The sequence below is a fragment of the Panthera onca genome, chromosome E2 (assembly GCF_046562875.1).
Source record: "Panthera onca isolate mPanOnc1 chromosome E2, mPanOnc1 haplotype 2, whole genome shotgun sequence".
Lineage (NCBI taxonomy): Eukaryota > Metazoa > Chordata > Mammalia > Carnivora > Felidae > Panthera > Panthera onca.
This window is the reverse complement of record NC_138353.1, coordinates 43331383-43350042: the sequence shown is the minus strand read 5'-3', so window position 1 is coordinate 43350042 and position 18660 is coordinate 43331383. Positions and strand designations below refer to the sequence as shown.

General features: G+C 38.6%; 1 protein-coding gene and 1 non-coding gene across 5 annotated transcripts in view; both read right to left on the bottom strand.

The window, feature by feature from the left end:
- NFATC3 (nuclear factor of activated T cells 3) overlaps positions 1-18660 on the bottom strand; it is a 135671-nt gene that overhangs the window by 2721 nt on the left and 114290 nt on the right. The window contains exon 10 of one of the 4 annotated variants that reach the window (XM_060650380.3): positions 10637-10766. The exons of 2 other annotated variants lie outside the window; for them this stretch is intronic. In XM_060650380.3, coding sequence (XP_060506363.1) covers positions 10637-10766 — 130 coding nt within the window. The remainder of the gene's footprint in view (positions 1-10636; positions 10767-18660) is intronic. One more of the 4 variants, XM_060650377.3, reaches the window with a different exon arrangement.
- LOC132691406 (U6 spliceosomal RNA) lies at positions 77-183 on the bottom strand. Its single transcript, XR_009615756.1, has one exon. It is a non-coding gene; the product is annotated as a U6 spliceosomal RNA (small nuclear RNA).

Here is an 18660-nt window from a genome sequence, read left to right as displayed (position 1 = left end):
AATAAACCATTCTTTACTATATGGGCCTTTTTTATTGTTTCTCATCCTTTCAGAAAAGACCTTGTTTTTTCTTTTTTTTAACATGGACCACTTTGTGAATTTGCATGTCATCCTTGCGCAGGGGCCATGCTAATCTTCTACATATCGTTCCAATTTTGGTATATGCACTGCTGAAGCGAGCACCTTGCTTTTTGTTGGTTTCTGTGACAAGCCAAGCATTCCTAGAAGCATAGTGCTCTGTGAGGTCTAATACAAAAAACTCCAATCTTAAGAAACGAGTATGGAAAGAAAACCCCAAAGTCCCCCTCAGTAAGAACCTTCAGTTCTCTCATCATGAGAATTCTTTGCTTTAAATGAAAATTCTTTGCTTTGTCAACTGAAGATTATACTCCTAAGCCTATATTCAAAAGAACTGAAAACATACGTCCACATAAAAACTTACGCCTGGGTGGTTCAGCTGGTTGAGCATCTGACTCTTGATTTCAGCTCAGGTTATCATCTCATAGTTGTGGGATCAAGCCCCACATCAGGCTCCACACTGAGCTGAGTGTGGAACCTGCTTGGGATTCTCACTTTCCCTCCCCATCTCCCTCACTTGTATGCCTGCACTCTCTCTCAAGATACACATTAAAAACAAAAAAACTTTGTACCTGAATACAAATTCATAGCAGCATTTTCATAATAGCCCCGAAGTAGAAACAACCCAAATACCTACCAGGTGATGAATGGATAAGCAAATTATGGGCTATCCATAGAGGTAAATATTATTCAGCTTTAAAAAGAAATGAAGGGGTGCCTGGGTGGCTCAGTCGGGTGGGCGTCCGACTTTAGCTCAGGTCACGATCTCGTGGTCCGTGGGTTCGAGCCCCGCATCGGGCTCTGGGCTGACGGCTCGGAGCCTGGAGCCTGTTTCAGATTCTGTGTCTCCCTCTCTCTCTGCCCCTCCCCCGTTCATGCTCTGTCTCTCTCTGTCTCAAAAATAAATAAACGTTAAAAAAATAAAAATAAAAAAAATAAAAAGAAATGAAATTCTAATACATGCTACAGCATAGGTGAACTTTGAAAGAATTATGCTAAGTGAAAGAAATCAGACACAAAAGATCATATATTGTCTGATTCCATTTGTATAAAACAGCCAGGACTGACTAACCACACAGACAGAAAATAGGTGGTTGACAGAGGAGTTATGGTGAGGAAGAAAGGGGGATGACTGCTAACAGGTATGGGATTTCTTTTTGGAGTAATAAAAATTTTCTAAAATGAGATAGTGGTGATATTGCAGAACTCTGTGAATATACTAAAACCACTGAATGGTATATTCTCAAGGGTGAATTTTATAGCAATAAATTATATCTCAATTCAGCTGTTATAAACAAAAATAGGCCAAGACAAAAAAAGTTCTATACTTAGAATGTGATGTGATCATACAGTCAAGGAGACACTAATAGTCACTTAAAAAAACTTCAAGTATTAACAGCTTTTTTTTTTCTTTTAAAGAGAGAGAATTGAGAGAGACAGCATGAGCAGGAGCCCAATGCAAGGTTTGATCCCATGACCCCGGGACAGTGACCTCAGCCCAAATTAAGAGTGCAATGCTCAACCTCTGAGCCACCCAGGCGCCCCTTTCAAGTATTAACATCCAATCTTTTTACAGTTCAGGTAATTAAAAAAAAAATTTTCAAATTCATATACTCATGGCTATCAGAAGGGAACATTCACTTCATATTTATTGAGCATCTATGAGAGTTTGCAACTGAAATTTTATATCTTATTTCAATCTTCACAACATTTTAAGATAACTATTACCCCACTTTACAGATCAGTTAACTGAGGCTTTGACAGTTCACCTAATTTGCTCAGTAAATAGTGGGATCAATTTCCAAACACCTATCACTTCTTGGAGGCCAAGAGTAGAGAAACTGGTTGGGCAGGGGCGGGGGGTGGGGGGTGGGGGGGGTGGGGGGTGGTGGAATCATTTAGACAAAGAAGATGCAAAAGATCCAGACACATGTGTTGATGCCAGGGGAGGGAGAATGAGTGTGTTAACAGAGAGGAGAGGGAGTCAGGAAAGAGAGAATATAAAGGGGACATAAATAGACAAGGCAGCCGTTGGCACCTGTTATTCCAAGCCACATAACGAGCAAGGAACAGTGTTTTCAGTGTGGATTCCATGTTTAAGTCAATGGGCTAGTCTCATGCTGAGAGGGAGCCCAAGGATGGCCCATGATCTCCATGCATAACCTCTAACATAATACATCACATTAGATTATCAGTAGGGGTCATCATTATCTGTCTCTCCAATAGCCTGTGAGCTCCTGAAGGGCAAGAACCTTATTAATGAGGAAACATCAATTTCAGATGACTGAATAAATGGATCCTAATTCAATACAATTACTTGGGAGACTATTGGGAACTAGTATACTGAAAGTTCACTAGGTGATAGGATAGGAAGGGGACCAGAGAATGTTATTAAAACTAACACATGACATCTGATTTTGATTTTGACAGTCTCTATGTGTCTATTTTAGACAGGTCTCCCAGCTGTGGCAACAAGCCAAATATAGAAGCAAGTACCAGCTGTCAGTCATCTTTTCCCAACACTTATCCCTTCCAAGGATGGTGACTTCAGAGATGTTCCAAGCTGCCATGTAACATTGTTAAATTATCTCACTGTTCAAGTTTTAAAACTACAAGGTGATTACAAATGGTGCTTTATCATCATCAAAAACCAGGACGCCTGGGTAGCTCTGTCAGTTGAACATCCAACTTTGGTTCAGGTCACAATCTCAGTCCATAGGTTTGAGCCCTGCGTCAGGCCCTGTGCTGACAGCTCAGATCCTGGAGCCTGCTTTGAATTCTGTCTTCCTTTCTCTGTCCCTCTCCTGCTTGTGTGCACACTCTCTCTCTCTCTCAAAAATAAACATTAAAAAAAATAAAAAGACAACCCCCCCCAATACAATGTATTGTTTTCCTGTGTCTTTATGAGAAAGTCAGTGCTTACATTTTGAGGATGAGGGTATATATCCAGCATTATCCACCCACTTACCAAGTACACTTTGATGATAAACACATCATTTTTTAAGGTAGCCAGGTAATGCTGTTTATAGCAAAAGCCTGATCAAAGCTATGTTATTTCTGCTCCCCTTTATCAAAGTTCTGTTGTTCTTTTGCCTGTTGTGCCTAATCTCACACAGCTGAAGCAATCTGGAAGGTTCCTTGACTGGGATTTAAGACTATAATAAAGCTAAGAAGATTTTGCACAAAAAAGCACTCAAGCTGACTATACTCAAACATACTTTAACACATAATATTAATACATAATAATTAGTAGATTTAAGTTCCAGTAGGGCAGGGACATTATCTATCTTGTTCTCCACCAAACCCTTAGAGCTTGGTACATTCTGAGTGCTGAGTAAAATTAACTTGCCAAGTTAATCTTTTAATATAATTTGGGGACTTGGAAAAACAACAACAAGAATTATGCTCAAATAATTGCTACAGGTGAATAGTGAATATGAACTTTAGGACAAGGAGTCAGAACTACAACAAAGCAGTCCTTTTGCCATCCTTTAGCAATGACTCGAGCGCAGGGCAGTATACAGAGTCCACTGCTCTTCTTCGCTTTTCACTTCTCCCTAAGGCTGGGAGCTTTGGGCTCAGGCGTCTTCCTCTAGATTCCTGAAATATCTTTCCATTGTGATCAAATTTGAGTGTCAACTTAAGCAAGTTAAAATTATTACTGGTAAACAAACTTATGGTGTAATTTACATGTAAATTATCAGCAACATTTACAAAACAATATTTAAGTTACTTTTTAAAAACTTTTTTTAATATTTATTTTTGAGAGAGAGACAGAATGTAAGTGGGGGAGGGGCAAAGAGAGAGGGAGACACAGAATCCGAAGCAGGCTCCAGGCTCCGAGCTGTCAGCACAGAGCGTGCTGCGGGGCTTCCCGAGTATAGATGACATGTTGCATTAGTTTCAAGCGAACAACTTAAGTGATTTGACATTAAGTTATTTCTCAAAAATACTAAGGCTTACAACTTCATTTTCCACTTTCTTTTAATATATATATGCATGAATCTATTCATTTATTTAAACCCTAGTCTAGAAAGTATGTGAGATGGCTTTTTTTTCCCACCAATTTAAGAGCAGAAAGAGTTGTATACCCCTACTATACAATTTTATCATTTCTCTCCTTTAAAGAGTAAAGTGAATTAAAAACACAGAACAAGAGTCAACAACCCTCAACACCCATGTGAACAGGTTATATGGGTCACAGCATTTGGCCCACTTGTGACAGGTGCCATCAACTCCCACTAACCCAACACCTGGATTGTCTGTGCCACCACAACAGAAGCAGTCAGAACCATCAGCAATATTTGCTGTAAGAACAATTTTTTTATACAAAAATTGCTATCCAAATTACCAGTCCATTGGAATGCTATTTCTCCACAAAAGAATATGGTGTCTGAGTAACAAAAGGCCTCTTATTTAGAGCTTAAGGTTTCAGAGCTAGAGCTGACAAGCATGGTATGGTATGAAATCTCACCATCCGGGGGAGAGGGGCAGGGTAACCCAAGACACTGCTTCTGGAGTAGGCAGATACACAGTCATATATGCAAAAGCCCAAAGGGCCTTTCTAACAAGCAACTGAACATCTTGGAGCATTTCTGTAAAGTATTTCTGGGTATAATTAGACTCCATTTATGTGTTATTTCATCTTGAAACTGCAATGAACATTCATCCAAGTTTGGCAAATTCACCTTTTCTTCCCTTCCCTGTACCCCAAGTTAAAGGTATTGTCTGGTGAACCATTTTATGGAGACATTATTGTTTTAAGCTTATTTATTTATGTATTTAGAGAGAGACAGACAGACAGACAGACAGACTGGGGAGCTGGATCTGCACTGCCAGTGTGTAGCCCAATGCAGGCTTGAACTCATACACCATGAGACCATGACCTGAGCCGAAATCAAGAGTTGGGATGTTTTAACAACTGAGCCACCCAGGCACCCCTCGAGAAGTTTTTTGGGTTTTTTTTTAGTTTTTAATTTTTTTTTTTTTATGTTTTATTTATTTTTGAGAGAGAGAGGGATAGTGCATGAGCAGGGGAGGGGCAGGGGGAGTGAGACACAGAATCCAAAAAAGGCTCCAGGCTCTGAGCTGTCAGCACAGAGCCTGACACGGGGCTTGAACCCACAAACTTTGAGATCATGACCTGAACCAAAGTCAAACACCTAATGGACTGAGCCACCCAGGTGCCCCTGGAGAAGTTATTTTTTACAAAATGAAGATTGCAATCATTTTCTGAATTTTACTTGAAATGAAAAAATGAGAAATTTGGAAATAAATAGAAATGATTTTAAATGGATGAGAAACATAGAATAATAAACCATAAAGTAATACTAGAACAGTTTTGCTAAGATAGACTTAGGTTTTTGATGAGTTGTAAGAATACCATCTAAACTAAATACATTAAATAACTGAATTCACTGATTTATGGCATGACCTGAAGAATTAATCTGTATTTATAAAAGTTTGATTAACATACCTTCTTTAAGCTAAAGACAAAAGAAAAAAAGAAAAAAAAGTTCCTGAAAATTTAGAAGGTGTCTATAGTAGACTGCTAACTGTCCTAATTTATTCTTAAGTAATTGAATTTAACTTGTCACATGGCCACTTAGCTACAAACTACATTCACAGCTTCCCTTTCATAGGTAGGTATGGCCATATAATTTGTTCTTTTCCAATGAAATGTGAATAAAAGTGTATCTTACTCACTGCAGACTCAATAACCTCTTCCCTTCCTTTCCCCCTACCTCTAGCTTCAAAGTGGTGACTCTACTCTGACAATACCTAAGGAAATAGAGGAACAATGAAATAAAGGAATCCTTATCTCTGGATTAACCTGGGGTGTAAGAGAAACTTCCAATGTGGTAAAGCCACTGTATTTGGAATCTCCATTATAGTAACCTAGCTTATACTGTTAACAAAAATAAAACTCACCACCATAAAGTAACACAGAAAGAATAATTAAGTATTTTAAGAACCAAAATAACCAGTTTGAGCTTTATCACACCAAGTTTTTAACTAAGTCATTTTAAAATTCACCCTGAATACTAGACAATTTCCAACCACAGGACAACCTGAATATATATATATATATACAGATCAAAAGAGACCTTTTACTTTTAACGCTAGCTTTAAAAAAAAGTTTATATATTTGTTTTTGAGAGAGAAAGAGACAACATGAACAGGGGAGGGGTAGAGAGAGAGGGAGAGAATCCCAAGCAGGTTCTGCACTGCCAGTGCAGAGCCTGACTTGGGGGTCAACCTCATGGACTGTGAGATCATGACCTGAGCTGAAATCAAGAGTTGGACACAGCCACCCAGGCGCCCTTTCACACTAGCTTTTAATACTAGTACAGGAAAATTATGACACTTGTTTTCAATGAACCTGACTAGGGGGGTATCAGTCTTGTTACTGAGAGTCCTTTCTTTTTTAAGAAATTTCTTATGTGTGTGATGCTATACTCAGTGTCATACAGACCTTTCCTCTAAAAAAGGTTGTAACTCAAAACATTATTCAAAGAAAAACAATATATCTCCAGCTGAGTAAACACTATACAGGTACCTAAAAGTGTATTCAAGTATCAGCATGTATCCTTTTGTATCAGCAAAAAGTGAAATGTGAAAAAATAAAACCCCCAAATCAAAAACAACTTCTTTTTTGTGTTAAGACGTTGGATTCAGAAGAATCTTAAGATTATAAGAAGATTCCTTCCTTATACCTATTTTTTTGTCACATTGTACATTTTCTGTGAATAGTCTTGTCCACTTTAAAAAAATTTTTTTTAATGTTTATTTATTTTTGAAGGAGACAGAGCATGAGTGGGGGAGGGGCAGAGAGAGAGGGAGATACAGAACCTGAAGCAGGCTCCAGGGTCCAGGCTGTCAACACAGAGCCTGATGCGGGGCTTGAACTCATGGACCGGATGGTGAGTGAGATCATGATGTGGCCTGAAGCCGGACACTCAACCGACTGAGCCACCCAGGCGCCCCCTGTCCATTTCTAAATACATACTGTTGACACCCAAATTTCTGACCTCCAGGGGCCTAACCTGAGCTCCAAAGCCATAAATCTACATGGCGCATTCACCATCTGAGCTACAGATGCTATATGCTTCCCTCTTGAAGCCATGCTCCAAGAATTTTTCTTCACTCTTCCAGCTCTTCAACTGATCTACCTATCTTCCCTTCTGGATCTTTCTCAACATTGAGAAGTATGTATGTCTATCTTAAACAAGCAAGCAAACAAATAAAAACCCTAGACTCCATGTAACCCTCTATATCTATTTTTTCTTTCATTGCTTAACTTTTTTTTTTTTTTTTTGGAGGACTTGGCAAAGACAGCTTTTTTGTTTGTTTAGAGAGGGAACAAGTGAGTGAGGAGCGGGGGAGGGGGGAGGGAGGAGAGGGAGAGAGAGAGACAGAGACAGAGAGAGAAAGAGAGAGAATATCCCACGAGGGACAGAGAAAAAGACTGGGAGAGAGATGCAGGACTCACCCAAAGCAGGCCCCAACTGAAGCACGCCCTGTGTTCACCTGATGCAGGACTTGAACTTGCAAACTCTGAGACCATGACCTGAGCTGAAGTCAGATGCTTAACCAACTGAACCACCCCCAGGTGCTATGATTGCTTAATATCTTAAAGGAGTTATCTACACTGCCTGCTGTTTCTATGTTCTTACTTCCTGTTCACCCCTTAGTCATACATTGATCCCCTCATTCCACAGAAATGCTTCTTACCAAGATCACTAGGACCAACTTACTTATTGCTTCATGCAAGGGAAGAGCTATGGGGTAAACTCTAAAAGAGAGCAAACTTTAATCTTTGGTTCAGCTGAGATATAACTAGGGTGAATTACTTAATCTTCCAGCTATAAAACAGACAAGTCATGGGGTTGTAATGTACAGCATAGGAAATATAGTCAATAATATTGTAGTAACTTTTTATGGTGAGAGGTAGCAACTAGCCTTATCACAAGCATCATTTTGTAATGTATAAAAATAGCAAATCACTGTGATAGACACCTGAAATGTAACAGAATATTATGTCAACTATACTTCAATTAAAAAAAAAAACAACCTTCAGGTTATAACTCTCCTTAGACAGATGCAGGAATTTAGTTGCTATTTCTACTCCTCTCATGACTAGAGACAAGAGTGATGTGAGACCAGGGTAGGCTCAGTTTCTGGGAGAAGCCAATGTTTTGGTGCCTTGTCTAATCAGGAGGCTTAGTATCTCATATATAAAGATCTGGGTAGTTCCCTTCCAAATCTAAATTCATTAAATTTAAATTCAAATGGCATGTTGAGAATTACAACTTACATATTTATAATTTCTATCACATATGTTCTCAGTGGCTTTCAGAGTCTTTATTCTATTTCTCAATTAGAAAAAATTTTCACGAAGCACCTGGGTGGCTCAGTCGGTTAAGCGTCCGACTTCAGCTCAGGTCATGATCTCACAGTCCGTGAGTTCAAGCCCCGTGTTGGGCTCTATGCTGACCGCTCAGAGCCTGGAGCCTGTTTCCGATTCTGTGTCTCCCTCTCTCTCTGCCCCTCCCCTGCTCATGCTCTGACTCTCTGTGTCTCAAAAATAAATAAAAACATTTAAAAAAAAATTTTTTTTCATGGGTGCCTGGGTGGCTCAGTCGGTTGGGCGTCCGACTTCAGCTCAGGTCATGATCTCACAGTTGGTGGGTTTGAGCCCCATGCTGGGCTCTGTGCTGACAGGTCGGAGCTTGGAGCCTGCTTCGGATTCTGTGCCTCCCTCTCTCTCTGCCCCTCCTCTGCTCACTCTGTCTCTCAAAAATAAATAAAAATGTTGAAAAAAAATTTTAAAAATCTTTTTCATAATGTTTATTTTTGAGAGAAAGAGAGTGAGCACGAGCAGGCAGAGAGAGAGGAAGACACAGAATCTGAAGCAGACTCCAGGCTCTGAGCAGTCAGCACAGAGCCCAACTCAGGGTTCAAACTCATGAGCCGTGAGATCATGACCTGAGTCGAAGTTAGATACTTAAACAAACTGAGCCACCCAGGCACCCTTCAGAAGCTTTCTGAGTCTTCAAAGAAAGGAGCTGCATGATAGTGAGGGAGAGTTGTGTTCCTGGTGGGTTGCTGAGGTAGAGTGGCCTGAGGCCCAGCCCCCTCCCTCATGCAGACTTCACTTATATGGATTCTTTCCAAATGGAGTCCCAGAAGAATTATTAGGAATGCACACATGGGTCTACAGGGGAGGCTCAAGGGTAAAGGATCCAGGTTTCCTCTGGCACATGGATAAAATGTCCTGCTTTATTTTCATTCCAAACTGTCTCACGTCAAAACTTAAGAGTACTTGAGGCGCCTGGGTGGCGCAGTCGGTTAAGCGTCCGACTTCAGCCAGGTCACGATCTCGCGGTCCGTGAGTTCGAGCCCCGCGTCAGGCTCTGGGCTGATGGCTCGGAGCCTGGAGCCTGTTTCCGATTCTGTGTCTCCCTCTCTCTCTGCCCCTCCCCCGTTCATGCTCTGTCTCTCTCTGTCCCAAAAAAAATAAATAAAAAACGTTGGAAAAAAAAAACAAAAAAAAAAACTTAAGAGTACTTGATAGACCAGAGATGAGCAGACTTATACACTTGACTGACAACCAAGTTTACTCAGCACCCAAGCCATAGAATTTTTTTAAAGTTTATTTACTTATTTTGAAAGAGAAAGAGAGATGGAGAAAGAGGGAGAAAGAGAGAATCCCAAGCAGGCTCTGCACTGTCAGCACAGAGCCTGATGTTGGCTTCGATTTCATGAACTGTGAGATTATGACCTGAACTGAAATCAAGAGTCAGATGCTTAACCAACTGAGGCACCTAGGCACCCCCAAGCCATAGAATTCTTACAGATGGGCTTCTCTGCTTTGATTTAATAAATTCAGTTAAACACTTGCTTTCTACTCAAACCAGATTAAATTCATAAGTACTAGTGTACAAGCCTGAATATGGTTCGATTTATAAAGTAGTTTTGGGGTGCCTGGGTGGGTCAGTTGAGCCTCCAACTTCGGCTCAGGTCATTATCTCATGGTTCATGGGTTCAGGCCTTGCATCAGGCTCATTGCTGTCAGCATGGACCTTGCTTTGGATCCTCAGTACCCTTCTCTCTCTGCCCTTCCCTAGCTCACGTTCTCTCTCTCAAAAATAAATTAAATAAATAAATAAAAAGCAGAGTCTTGGGGCCCTGGGTGGCTCAGTCAGTTAAGCATCTGACTCTTGATTTTGGCTCAGGTCATGATCTCACAGTTCCTGGGATCGGGCTCTGCCCTGACAGCGTAGAGCCTGCTTGGGATTCTCTCTCCCTCTCAGCCCCTCCCCCACTTACACAAGTTCTCACTCTTTCTCTTAAAATAAATAAATAAACGTTAAAAAAATTTTTTTTTAAATAAAAAGCAGAGTCTTGCAGTCAAAGTGTAGCTCCAAAGATAATGAGTGGACCTACCAAGATGCCCATGTATACCCCATCCTCTGTAGCACATGCAAATCCAGCCACTGCATGCAAATACCAGACTTGGGTATAAAAACAATGACACATTTCAATCAACACTCACCCTCTAGATTCTCCAGAAAGGAGCTGGACATGAGAGCTCACTGTGGTTAGGCCATTTCTCTGCTGAACCTGATGGCTGGTGTTCCAAGTCAGACATAAACTGGTCTGTGTCAAAGAAGACAACATCACTACTGAATGGAACAAACCAGAAAGTAACTTAATCTACTACATGCCCAGCCTGTTTTTTCTATAATAGAGGAATTTAATCATCCTTTGTCTGTCAATCACTACATAAAATGGCTCACCAAATTACATTAGATAATATGAATATTAGAGTCTAGAGAATTTAGGTAATGGCTGATTGATTTCCTAAAATTAAAAGGGCAATAATTTTAAAGGTCATGATGATGGTTTCAGCAATTTTATTTTATTTTTATTTATTTATTTTTTTAGCAAACTCTACCTCCAACATGGGGCTCGAAATCATGACCCCAAGATGAAGTCACATACTCTACTGAATGAGTAAGCCAGGTGCCCCATTTTCTGCAATTTTATATGACATATTTAGTTTTAAACAAAATAGTTTATATTATATTGGATATTAGTAGTTCCCAAATACTTGCCCAAGGCTACATCAAAATTATCACTTAATAAAAACAGAAACTCCTGGGTTCCACTTTAGGCCACGGAATCAAAATGTGTAAGGGCAGAAGCCCTGAAAACTTCACGCACAGGTAAATTTAGGGGTCATGGAGGAATATTTTTTAAACTAAAGTGCACATTTATTTGCAAGATTATGAAATCAATTCAGCAAGTTGAGATCAGTATCTTTTTAAAAAGAAATAGAACAAAACAGAACATAGTAGGCTGCATCTTCTTTAATAAGAGTTAAGAACTGGCCTTTGAGGGGCACCTGGGTGGTTCAGTTGGTTAAGCATCAAACTTTGGCTCAGGTCATGATCTCATGGCTTGTGGGTTTGAGCCCCACGCTGGGCTCTGTGCTAACAGCCTGGAGCCTGCTTCAGATTCTGTCTCCCTCTCTCTGTCTCTCCCCTGCTTGTGCTCTGTCCCTCTCTCTCTCTCTCTCAAAAATAAATAAACATTAAAAAGAATTTAAAAAAATAACTGGCCTTTGAGACTTTCATGTTAGTTGTATATATATTTTTGTTTGTTATATACTAGGTCATGCTATAAAACTTACTTTTTTAATGTTTATTTTTGAGAGAGAGAGAGCATGAGCAGGGGAAGGGCAGAGAGAGAGGACAGAGGATCTGAAGTGGGCTCTGCTCTGACAGCACCAAGCCTGACGTGGGGCTCTAACTCATGAATTGTGAGATCATGACCTGAGCTGAAGTCAGACACTCAAATGACTGAGCCACCCAGGTGCCCCAAACTTACTTCTTATTGTAGGAAGCTATCCAAAATGTTTAAAAGTCACTGTAGTCAAGAAGAGTCACCACTGGTCAGTTTTGTGATAATGGCTGACACATTCAGATGGCCAGTTAGAGAGCCCCAACACAAGGGATGCAAAGAGTCTTCCTTTGGCCTCTAAGGATTTATTTTTAGCCTTTGTTTGCTCAACCTCAAGCAAAAGCACCTAACTTTTTAGACTCTAGAAGAATGCTTATTTTATCTTAGCAGAGGAGAATCTGTATATAGTCTCTGTGAATAATAATCAATACCCTTGTCTTAGGTTGATAAAGGAGGTAAAATAAAGGAGGAGGGTATCTGTGCAAAATGCAGCCTTAATTAAGAAGTCAAAACAAAACACAAAAGCCAGAAATTCTTCGTGTTTATAGGCAAAACTTTCCTAAGCTTATTACTAAACTTGAGATCATTCACCAAGTTTTCAAAGGGGATTTAAGGATTACAGTATATGTGAAATATTTTATTTATTTTTTAAAATGTTTATTTTTGAGAGAGAGAGAGAGAGAGAGAGCGCGCGCGAGAGCGCGCACACGCAGGGAAGAGGCAGAAAGGGAGTTGGAGGATCCGAAGCAGCTCTGTGCTGGCAGCAGAGAGTGATGCAGGGCTCAAACTTACAAACTGTGAGATCATGACCTGAGCCAAAGTCCACCCAAGCGCCCCATGTGAAGTATTTTAGAGACTGAATATGTATAGTCAAAAGTCTCCTTTCTGTGGATGCCCAATCTCCACAACTGAATCCTCCAAAACAGACATGAAGGTATAGACCATTTGATTCAAGGTACAGTAGCACATAAATAAGAAGAAAGAAGCCCAGGAACAAAGCTAAGAGGCCAACAGATCCTAGTGACTTCTATGAGTTGGTTTATGCAATGGTAGTTTCATACTGTGCTTATGGAAAGCTGTCCTTAAGACAGCTTTCTATTTCTTGAAACATTGTTGACAGATTCAAAAAATATCTGATTCGTTTTTTCCTATCACAAAAACTTTGACAAAACTCTTGAAGAAGAATTAGCATCAATCCTCTCTTAAACTCTTCCAAAAGATTAAAGAAGAGGGAATACTTCCTACTCATTCCAAGGTCAACATTACTGATGCCAAAGCTAGACAAAGACACTACAAGAAAAGAAAACTACACAATACACCCTATGAATACAGATGCAAAACTCCTCAACAAATACTAACAAACCGAATTCAGTAGTATATTAAAAGTACTATAGCAAAAATGAACTATTGGGACCTTATCAAAATAAAAAGCTTCTGCACAGCAAAGGAAACAATCAGCAAAACTAAAAGGCAACCGACAGAATGGGAGAAGATACGTGCAAACGACCTATCAGATAAAGGGTTAGTATCCAAAATCTATAAAGAACTTATCAAATTCAACGCCCACAAAACAAATAATCCAGTGAAGAAATGGGCGAAAGACATGAATAGACACTTTTCCAAAAAAAAATCCAGATGGCCAACCAACACATGAAAAAATGCTCAACATCACTCATCATCAGGGAAATACAAATCGAAACCACAATGAAATACCACCTCACACCTGTCAGAAAAGCTAACATTAACAACTCAGTCAACAATAGATGTTGGCGAGGATGCGGAGAAAGAGGATCTCTTGCATTCCTGGTGGGAATACAAGCTGGTATAGCCACTCTGGAAAACAGTATGGAGGTTCCTCAAAAAATTAAAAATAGAACTACCCTACGACCCAGCAACCGCACTACTAAGTATTTATCCAAGGGATACAGGTATGCTGTTTCCAAGGGACACATGCACCCCAATGTTAATAGCAGCACTATCAACAATAGCCAAAGTACGGAAGGAGCCCAAATGTCCCATCGATGGATGAATGGATAAAGAAGATGTGGTATATATACAATGGAGTATTACTCAGCTATCAAAAAGAATGAAATCTTGCCGTTTGCAACTACGTGGATGGAACTAGAGGGTCTTATGCTAAGCAAAATTAGTCAGTCAGAGAAAGACAAATATCCTACCACTTCATTCATATGAGGACTTTAAGACACAGAACAGATGAACATAAGGGAAGGGAAGCAAAAATAATATAAAAACAGGGAGGGGACAAAACAGAAGAGACTCTTAAATATGGAGAACAAACAGAGGGTTACTAGAGGAGTTGTGGGAGGGGGGATGGGCAAGGGGCATTAAGGAATCTATTCCTGAAATCATTGCTAAACTATATACTAACTAATTTGGATATAAATTAAAAAAATAAAATTAAAAAAAAGTACTATACATCAAGGCCAAGTGAGATTTATTCCCAGAATGCAAAGATGGTTCAGGATATGCAAGGCAACAAATGTAATTTACTACATATTATTAGAATGAAGGATAAAACATTACAGATGATCTCAATTGACACAGAAGAAGCATCTGACAAAATTCAATTCACTTTCAAGATAAAAAAACACCGAATAAACTAGGACTAGAAGGGAATTTCCTCCACATGATAAAAAGGCCATACATGACACATCATACTCAGTAGTGAAAGACTGAAAGTTTTTTCCCTGAGATTAAGAACATGATAAGGATGTCCACTTTTGCCACTTCAATTCAAAACAATACTAGAATTTCCAGCTAGAGCAATTAGGCTAAAGAAATTTTTTAAAGGCATACAAATTGGAAAGGAAGAGGTAAAATTATCTCTGTTCACAAATGACGTGATCTTACACATAGAAAGCTTGAAAGAATCAACATGTAACAAATATTAGCATTAATAAACTAAGTCAGTAGTTATAGGATATAAAATCAACAGACAATATTGAGTTGTATTCTATACACTTTCAATGAACAACCAAGAAGGAAATTAAAAAATCAATTCCATTTACAATAACATCAAAAAGAATAAAATATTTAGGAATTAGACAAGAAGGAATAGGATTTGTACACTGAAAACTAAACATTTCAAAACTTACTACAAAGGTACAGTAATCAAAACAACATGATACTGGCATAAGGACATATGTACACACCAAAGGAACAGAGAGGCCAGAAACAAATCCTCACAATATATGCTCAATTCATTTTCAAACATTCAACGGGGAAAAGGCAGTCTTTTTAAAACACAATACATGTTTCCACTGGATATCCACATGTAAAAGAATGGAAGCTGGACTCCTATTTCACTCCATATACAAAGTTAACTCAAAATAGATCAGAGACTTAAGAGCTAATATTATAAAACTCTTGGGGCATCTGGGTGGCTCAGCTGGTTGAGGGTCTGACTTGATCTCAGCTCAAGTCATGATCTCATGGTTCATGAGATTGAGCCCCACCTTGGCTTCTCCACTGACAGTGTGGAGCATGCTTGAAATTCTCTCTCCTTCTCTCTCTCTCTCTCTCTGCCCCTCCCCTGCTCACATGCTGTCTCTCAAACATTAAAAAATTTTTTAAACATTGCATCCAGATCATTAAAATAATAAATAATAAAAAATAATAAAATAAAAAATAATAAATTTAAAAATAATAATAAAATATATAATAAAATAATAAAAACAATAATAAATAATTATAATTATTAAAATAATTTTTAAAAAAATAATAATAAAATTATAAAACTCTTAGAAGAAGAAAACATGGGGTAAATAAATCTTCATGACCCTGGAGATTTAAATAGAACTCTAAAAGCACTGGCAATAAAAGAAAACATGGATTACAAGGACTTGATCAAAATTAAAAACCTCAAAGGACACTATCATGAGTGCAGAGTGGGGCACTTAGTTGGCTTAGTCAGTAGAGCACAGTGCGGCTCTTGATCTCTGGGTTGTGAGTTCAAGCCCCAAACTAGGTGTAGAGATTAAAAATTTAAAAAAAAAAAAAATCTTAAAAAAAATAAAAAGAGAGTGAAGAGAGAGCACAAAGAGTGGGAGAAAATTTTTGTAAATAATACGTCAAGTAAGAGATGAGTATCCAAAATGTATCAAGAACTCCTACAACTCAACAACAAAAAAGCAATGAGAAAATGAGATTTGACTGTTTTCCCAGAGAAGAAATAGAAATGATTAAACAAGAAAAGACCATGAGAAGAAAAAAAAGAAAAAAGAAAGAAAGAAAGAAAAGCTTATGAAAAGGTGCCTAGCATCATTAGTTACTAGGGAAATGCAAATCAAAATCAGAAAGAGATACCACTTAATATCCATTCAGTATGGCTATTATTATTTTAAAATGGAAATTAATAAGTGCTGGCAAGGATGTAGAGCAATTCGAACCCTCAATACACTGTAAATGTAAAATGGTGCAACCACTGTGGGAAAAACACCAATTCCTCAAAAAGTTGAACAAAGAATTTCCATATAACCCAACAATTCCACTCCAGTACCCAAAAGAATTGAAAAGAGAGATTCAAAGAGATACTTGCACACCAATGTTCACAGCAGAGTTATTCACAACAGTCAAAAGGTAGAGACGAATGTCTTTCAACAGATGAGTGGATAAACAGTATGTGATTACACATAAAATGTTAATATTATTTATTCATAAAAAGGAAAGAAATTCTGATATATGCTTACAACATGGCTGAACTGTGGATACATTATGCCAAGTGAAATAAGCCAAACATTAAAAGGACAAAAGTTGTATGATTCCACTATTTACATGAGATACCTTGAGCAGGTAAAGTCATAGAAACAGAAAGTAGAAGTTACCATAGGCTGGAGGTGGGGAGAATGAGAGGTGGGGAGAACTGCTTAATGGGTACAGAATTGTTGTTTAGAGTGAGGCAAAAGTTCTCAAGATAGTGGTGACAGTTACATCATACTGTGAACGTACTTAATGCTACCGACCTGTACACTTAAAATGCTAAATTTTTGGTTATGTACATTTTACCACATTAAAAAAAATTTCAAACACAAATCTTGGGTTTTCTCATAGGAAAACACTATATGAAAAGACTGAATTAGGTTTTCACAGCTCTAACCATTAACTCAAAGCAAGACCTGACAGATGTAACTTCCTCTTACCATTTTAAAATCTGGAATACAGAATTTGTTCCTTTTTATCTCAAAGTTTTAACAAGTTAACTATTTACAAATCCTGGGGTGCCTGGGTTAAGCATCTGACTTCAGCTCAGGTTATGATCTCACAGTTCGTGAGTTCAAGTCGCATATCGGGTTCTCTGATGTGAGTGGATAGCCTGCATCGGATCCTCTGTCTTCCTTGCTCTCTGCTTCTCCCCTGCTCACGTGCACTCTCTCTCTCAAAAATAAATAAACATTAAATAAATAAATATTTACAAATCCTGAAATATGTTTGTGGAAAGATGAGCAAAATTTCCTACTTGTCCAAGCTGCCTCTCCACTTGACTAAGCTGCTTTCTTTACCCACCTAATCAATACATAGACATTTCTGGTTTATACAAACAAGGCCATGGCCTGGTGGGCATGTAAAAATAAAGGCTTTGGAACGCTAGTTTCATCCTTTACAGTAATGGTGACCCAAAGGAAGTCATTTAATCTCTGTGAATCTGTTTACTTATTTACTCAAAGAAGGTAGAATCTCCTGAAAGGTATGTGCAGTCACTCTACAACATTATAAAGAAACACAATTATAATATACTTAGATTGATAAAAGCAAGACAAGTAACTTATCACTTAGTGACCTCATCTAGTGTCATGGCTTCAAATACCATCTGCATGCCCTCAACTCTCAAATTTGTATCTTTAGTCTAAAACTCACTTCCAAACTCTAGACTCATTCATCCAACTGACTACTTGATTTCTCTACTTGAATGTTCAACAAGTATCTTAAACGCAACACAACCAAAACTGAACACCTGATCTTTCTCCAAAGCTTGCTTCATCTATAGCCTTCCCCATACCAGGTGATGGCAACTCCATCTTTCCAGTTTCTCAGAAACAAAACAAAACAACCCTTGGTATCATCTTTAACTTTTTCTCTCATACTTTATATGGAATCTGTCAGGAAATGCTATTGGCTTTGTCTTTAAAATACATCCAAAATCAGACCATTTGAAGGCCCCTTATTTCACCACCAGTCTAAAACATCATTTCTGGCCTAGATTACTACAATAGCATTTTACCTTGCCTTCTTGTTGCTGCCCTTGCTTCCCTACAGTCTTTTTTCTAACCAGGATCAATTTCTCAGACATTCCACCAAAATAAATTCCTGATCAATTAAAGATTTACAACATCATAGAAGCTATGGGAGACAAAACAAATGATTTATAAGTTATATAAATGCAAAAAAAATTCTTTATGTAAAGAACTCATGTTACCTTGGGGAAAAACTTTTGTCAACTCCTAGCTCAATGAGGTAAGGAACCTAAGACATAAAGAGCTTCTATATTCTATAAGTAAGAAAGGATTAATAATCAAATAGAAAAGTAAATAAATACTATCAGAGATCACAGATTTGTGACAAAGATTTTCTCTTAAGCACATGAGAAGGTACACAAATCTTACTCCTAAATGAAGTGTAAACTAAAATTATACTGAGAAGCAGGTACCAGGGTGGCTTAGTGGGGTAACATCCGACTCTCGATTTTGGCTCAGGCCACTATCTCACAGTTGGTGAGATTGAGCCCCACATCAGGCTCTGCACAGAGCCTGCTTAGGAGTCTAACTCTCCCTCGCTCTCTGCCCTCCCCCACTTGTGCACACTTGTGTGCGCGCTCTC